Consider the following 6,078-nt stretch of genomic DNA (forward strand, 5'->3'; position numbering starts at 1 on the left):
TCTCTTGCTGGATGATTCCTCACTGTCATTGTCTGGAAAAGGATTCTGTCTGCTGCTGTTACTGTTATTCTCAAATTGTGGTTGGATCTATCTACCCCAGTTAGGTTTACTTGGATGTCATATTTGCTGGACAAACATGACATGCAAGTACTTTTGGAGTGCGCTACAGCCAAAATACACGGTGCCAACAGAAAGGCAATACAATTTTGGCTGGACCTTATTGACTCTTTATCAGACCTCTTGAAATTATTATAATATTATCCCGCTAACATTATTTTGCATTGTAAGTCTTCACCACTCCCTTCTTTCCTTTTTGTTTTTCTATGGCACATGGGCAGATCTCGGGGTATAAATCTACAATGTTTAATAAATAAAGAAAAAAAAAGTATTTACACTGAAGTAAACTGATATTAAAGCATCTTGCAAGATGGGGCCTCCATGGATAGTACGTACCACATGGGCCAGACTTCACTCCCCACGTGCATCAATGAGCCTTGGCCATCCATGACCCTGTCGTCGGTTCACCACTGTTCCTTCCTTGGACCACTTTTGATAGATACTGACCACTGCAGACCGGGAACACCCCACTAGCTGCAGTTTTGGAGATGCTCTGATCCAGTGGTCTAGCCATCACAATTTGTCCCTTCGTCAAACTCGCTCAAATCCTTACGCTTGTCCATTTTTCCTGCTTCTAACACATCAACTTTGAGGACAAAATGTTCACATGTTGCCTAATATATCCCACCCACTAACAGGTGCCATGATGAACTGTTACTCACTTCACCTCTCAGCGGTCATAATGTTATGGCTGATCGGTGTACTGATCAGGTGTTAGTGTTAATTTCTTCGAAAGGACAATTTGCTTTGAAACAAAAATGAAGAGGATGACAAATCTATACAAGAATTATCGTTACAATCATTAACACGGCTCTGCGCACGGCAGAGGTTCATCCATATTCTAAGAAATCGCTGCAGTCTATTTTCACTGAGTCAAGAGTCAATTTTCCTCCGTTGATTAAAAGCGGCTCCAGGAAGGGGCTCTTGGGGCAGGGGAAGAAGGGAAAGGCTTTGTGTTCCTCGTCGCCGTCGACATCCTCCTCCTCGTCCTCCTCTCCTCCGCTGATCACTCCGTGTGTAGAAATGTAGTCCACGGTAATGTCCGTGCTCCTGGAGGCCTGGGTGGCGTCTGAGCTGCTTGAGTCGTTGGAGAAGCTTTTGAGGTAAGAGCTGGTGATGCTGGGTTGATACGGTGCTGATTCGGCCGGCAGGTGGACCGGGTGTAGTGTTTCCTCAGCGGAGATCGTCTCGTCTTCGGGTAGTTTCTCCTGGGGAAATTCCTCCACCTCCACCGTATTCGGCTCCTCTTCGCTCATGCTAGAGTCGCTGAGGTGCAGATGAAGTTGCATCTCACCCTGTATGGAGAAGAGGAATGCTAGTACGTGCAGGTAAAGGTGAAACGCTAACACGTGTGGCTATAATGCCGAGATGAACAAATTCTATAAAAAGATTACACTATTTAATAATAAGCAGCTACTCCATTTTATTTCTGAGAAATAGAGCTCACGCTCACGTCTCAGCTACTGGTTTTCTACTGGCGCAAGACTCTAGGTTTGTTTAAAGTTCACATCAATTCAGCATAAAATGAAAGTAACGTCTGCCAGAAGAACGTGTGCGTCTTTCACATCCTGTGAACCTTTTCCCTTTCACAGAAATGGCATTTCCGCTTGGTGAATGTTTTGTGGTCGAACTGCTGCTTAAAAGCGTAGAAGACTAAAACTTCATGCCAGAAAAACGATTTCTTTCCATCTGCAGCTGGCATCATCAACACCATCCAGGATCCACTATGGTCTCTTAGTCGCCTCCTTACCCTATAATGTTTAAGTAGCCTTTATTTGTCACATATACAGTGAAATTCTTTCCTTGGAGGTTGGGGTCAGAGCACAGGGTCAGCCATGATGCAGCACCCCTGGACTTTGGGGGCCTTGCTCAAGGGCCCAATGGTGGCAGCTTGGCAACTTGAGCTAGCACCGCCCTCAATACTGACCTTGTTAATATTTTCATTTCTTATATTTCACTGTCATAATTAAGCTTCTAAGAAGTGTCTTCTGTTTTGTCATAGCAAACTGAAAACTCTACACATAAACCTCAGCCTCTATTTAATCGCTACTCCTCGTCTGACCTCAAACTTCAGAACGGTTTTATCAGTTTATCTAGACATATTATCTAGACACACCACATTGTAGTGGTGAAGGTATTTTGACTAAATCCTTTCAACACGTTACAGTGAGGTGTTCCTGTGTGTGACCTAAATTCAACAGCCATAAAATAAACAGCCATTAAACTGTACCTCTGACACTTTACCAATCCATAAATACATTTCACCAAAGGGGAAAATATCATGAAGTGTCACCAGTTTAGTGTCAACAGTTTGTTCTTTTTGTTCTAATATAATATAATTATTATGTGTGGTTTCGATCTATAAATAAAGAGTATTGACTTTGTCTGTACCTTCTCACTTGCGCACTCTTTTGCCCATTTGCTGTTTGCAGGATCCGGGACGATGCTGGGCATGAGGCAGTGGCAACATCCTGCGAATCTGCAAGATGAAATAATCGACAAAAAGTGCTTTTTAGGTGCGTTCTTTTATTATTTATGCTACATGCCCAAAATTATGTGGACACCTGACTATCACACACACATATGTTTCTACATAGTCATTCATATATATATATATATATATATATATATATATATATATATATATATATATATATATATATATAAAAAATATGCAGCTCTTGTGCATATATATATTATTTATATATATATACACACTGACCAGGCATAACATTATGACCACATGGGCACCCTGACTGGTCTGCGGCTATGCAGCCCCATACGCAACAAACTGCGATGCCCTGTGTATTCTGACACCTTTCTATCATTAACTACTTCAGCAATTTGAGCAACAGTAGCTCGTCTGTTGGATCGGATCACACGGGCCAGCCTTCGCTCCCCACGTGCATCAATGAGCCTTGGCCGCCCATGACCCTGTCACCGGTTCACCACTGTTCCTTCCTTGGTCCACTTTTGATAGATACTGACCACTGCAGACCGGGAACACCCCACAAGAGCTGCAGTTTTGGAGATGCTCTGATCCAGTCATCTAGCCATCACAATTTGGCCCTTCGTCAAACTCCTTACGCTTGTCCATTTTTCCTGCTTCTAACACATCAACTTTGAGGACAAAATGTTCAGTTCCCACCCACTAACAGGTGCCATGATGAGGAGATCATCACTGTTATTCACTTCACCTCTCACTGCTCATAATGTTATGCCTGATCGGTGTAGAGAGTCTTTATATGCTGTAGCATAACAGTTTCCCTTCAGCGGTCCAAACCTGCTGTACACAATACGAGGTCCATGAAGACGTGCAGCGTTAAGGTTAGAGATGAAGAACTCGAGTGTCCTGCACAGAGCCCTGACTCTGAATCAACCCCAATGCACAACTTTGGGATGAACTGCAACACTGACTGCACCCCAGGCCTCCTCACTCTTACAACATCAGTGTCTAATCTCACTAGAAACACTAATCCCCACGGCCTCCCTCCGACATCTAGTGGGAAGCATTCCCAGAAGAATAGAGCTTATTATAACAGAAATAGAAGGGAATGAGATTATTCAACAACACACATGGGTGTGACAGATCTGGTGTCCACATACATTTTGGAGATAGAGTGTCGTTGTTGCTGCTGCTTGCATTCTCACCTTCTTTGTACCGAAGAAAACTGACATAAGCACAGGAGGCACAGGCAAGTGATGAAAACAGCACCTGCCATTGAGATGACAAAAGCCAGGGGGATCTCCTCTAATAAAGAAAGACAATTAATGATGAAGTGTGTTGCTAAAGACGGCTATAAAGCTGCATTTTGTTGGTCCAACTAACAACATAAAAACTTTATTCACAGAATTGTCTGTTTCTGACTTGAGGACAAACATGGACACAAAGAGCGAGCAATGAAGCAGACAAGAACAGTCATATGTGGTTACAGTGGCCACAAACACTGGACAGAACATTATTTTTTAAAAACTGTCCAGTTTCATGAGCCTGTGCCTACTGTAGCCTCAGATTCCTGTTCTTGGCTGAAAAGTGGACCCTGATGTGGTCGTCTTCTGGTTGTAAAGAGTGGTTATTGAGTTACTAAAGCCGGCTCAAATCAGTCTGGCTATATGAAAGTAGCCAATGAAATACATATCTGAAAGTGCCTTAATAAAACACAATATAATAAGACACTTTGGTGTGTATGTACACTACCGCTCAAAAGTTTGGGATCACTCCAAAATTGTATTGTTTTCACATAGGAAATTAGTCTGAATAGAAAATATTGCAAAAGAACAGGACATGCTAGAAATAATGATTTTGATGGAAACGATGAAGTTTTCTTCAAACTTTGCCTTCATCAAAAATAAACCACCTTTTGAAGCAATTACAGCCTGGACATTCTAGCGGTCAGTTTTTCAAGATAATCTGATGAGATTTCACCCCATGCTTCCTGGAGCATCTCCCACAAGATGGATTGGCTGATGGAGTCTTCCTCCGTAGCTGAAATATGCAAGTGATCCCAAACTTTTGAGCGGTAGTGTATATACAGTATATAAATACAACATATATATATATATATACACTTTGGATTTTGGATATAGTTTGCTCATACCTAATGTCTCGCTGGAGTTTTTCAGTTTGAAGGGGCGCTCGTTTTCTACAGGACTCTCTCCTGCTGTGGTCCAGGCTGAGATACTCAGTTTGTATTTCTGTCCTGGTTTCAGGCCTCTGATGGTAAACTCTCTCTGAGGGTATGGGACATCTGCAACACAGTTCTTCTTCAGTAACTTGTACAAACAATAATAACTGCAAATGCACATGCGAATGTGTTTGGGTATCAAAGAAAAAAAACACCTGACATCAGTGACACCCTACATAAGAGATCTGCACAATATCATATAGAACTAATATACACAAAATGCTTTTTAGCATTATTATTGATCTCCCAAACATCGTTTCACTTTTTAGCTTTTTTAGGAAATCGCTTTAAATCTGAGCCAAGCATGTTGTAATGAAATCCTAATTATTCATAGAATAAGATTCCACCATGCATGTTTGGTTTCTTACTGTAATTCAGAATTTTGCCCGCTGAATCCTTCAGGTAGATGGTGTAGTTTTGCAGACAGCCTCCTCTCTTGTCTGGTGGGATCTCGCTCCACTTCACCTTCACGCTTTCACTCTTCGGCTCGATGGACTCCGGAAAAGGACTCTGTTGTGGAGCTGTTGGTTCAAAGACATATTGGTTATTTTCAGACCTGCTTATTTAATTCGCTTGAAGATCAGTTCTTAATGAAGCGACGCTCTGTCACCTGTCTGCCAGGTAGAGATCCGGTTGAAGATGGCTTTTCTTGTCCCGGATGAGCGCAGATAGACCACTGCACCTTCGTAGCACTCTGCAGGCTGCAAACCTGAACACACCACACGTTTAAATAGAAAGATAGAAAGAGAAAGGGAGAGAGAAGAAACACATTTATTTTAACAAAAACACGTGACATGTCGGTTTTTAACCGAATGCTACAAATGGCAGGAGATTTAAAGTCTGCTGAACCTCCTGCAACTGACCACTAGGGGGCAAAATAGACCAATGAAGTCCTGGCTATAAACTAAACACCTCATAGAAATGTGCAAACGATGTTTATTCTTCTTTAGCAAGGTACAAATTTCACACTGTAACCCTGTCTACATTATTTTCAGGGCTTAACAGCAACTTACGCAATTACTTTTACACAGATTTTCAACTCCACTTCTATATTATAGACTATTTTGTGTAAATTTGTTTTTATACCAATTTGCAGTCTGTTCTGTTTTGTAAAAGATATCATCATGTTCTATGCGTTTGTGCACTCAGGCTGTACCTTTCATAAACGTAAAGCATCACCGGAAAGGTCACGCGAAAGAAGAAGTTAAAGTGTAGCACAATTCGGGTGAGATTCAGCGAGAGGTGCCATCACATAAACACAACATTAACCTCAAAT

At 41.9% G+C, this 6,078-nt stretch overlaps 1 protein-coding gene across 2 annotated transcripts in view; it reads right to left on the reverse strand.

The window, feature by feature from the left end:
- Positions 1–341: 341 nt before the first annotated feature.
- Positions 342–6,078, reverse strand: part of il12rb2 (interleukin 12 receptor, beta 2a) — a 23,476-nt gene continuing 17,739 nt past the window's right edge. For both annotated transcript variants that reach the window (XM_058403983.1, XM_058403982.1), the window contains exons 11-16: positions 5,413–5,511; positions 5,171–5,323; positions 4,716–4,865; positions 3,769–3,868; positions 2,509–2,596; positions 342–1,412 (exon numbers count right to left, since the gene is read on the reverse strand). In XM_058403983.1, the coding sequence (XP_058259966.1) occupies positions 948–1,412; positions 2,509–2,596; positions 3,769–3,868; positions 4,716–4,865; positions 5,171–5,323; positions 5,413–5,511 (1,055 nt within the window). In that variant the 3' untranslated portion in view covers positions 342–947. The remainder of the gene's footprint in view (positions 1,413–2,508; positions 2,597–3,768; positions 3,869–4,715; positions 4,866–5,170; positions 5,324–5,412; positions 5,512–6,078) is intronic.

This window comes from Hemibagrus wyckioides, linkage group LG11 (genome assembly GCF_019097595.1).
Source record: "Hemibagrus wyckioides isolate EC202008001 linkage group LG11, SWU_Hwy_1.0, whole genome shotgun sequence".
NCBI classification, from domain to species: Eukaryota; Metazoa; Chordata; class Actinopteri; order Siluriformes; family Bagridae; genus Hemibagrus; species Hemibagrus wyckioides.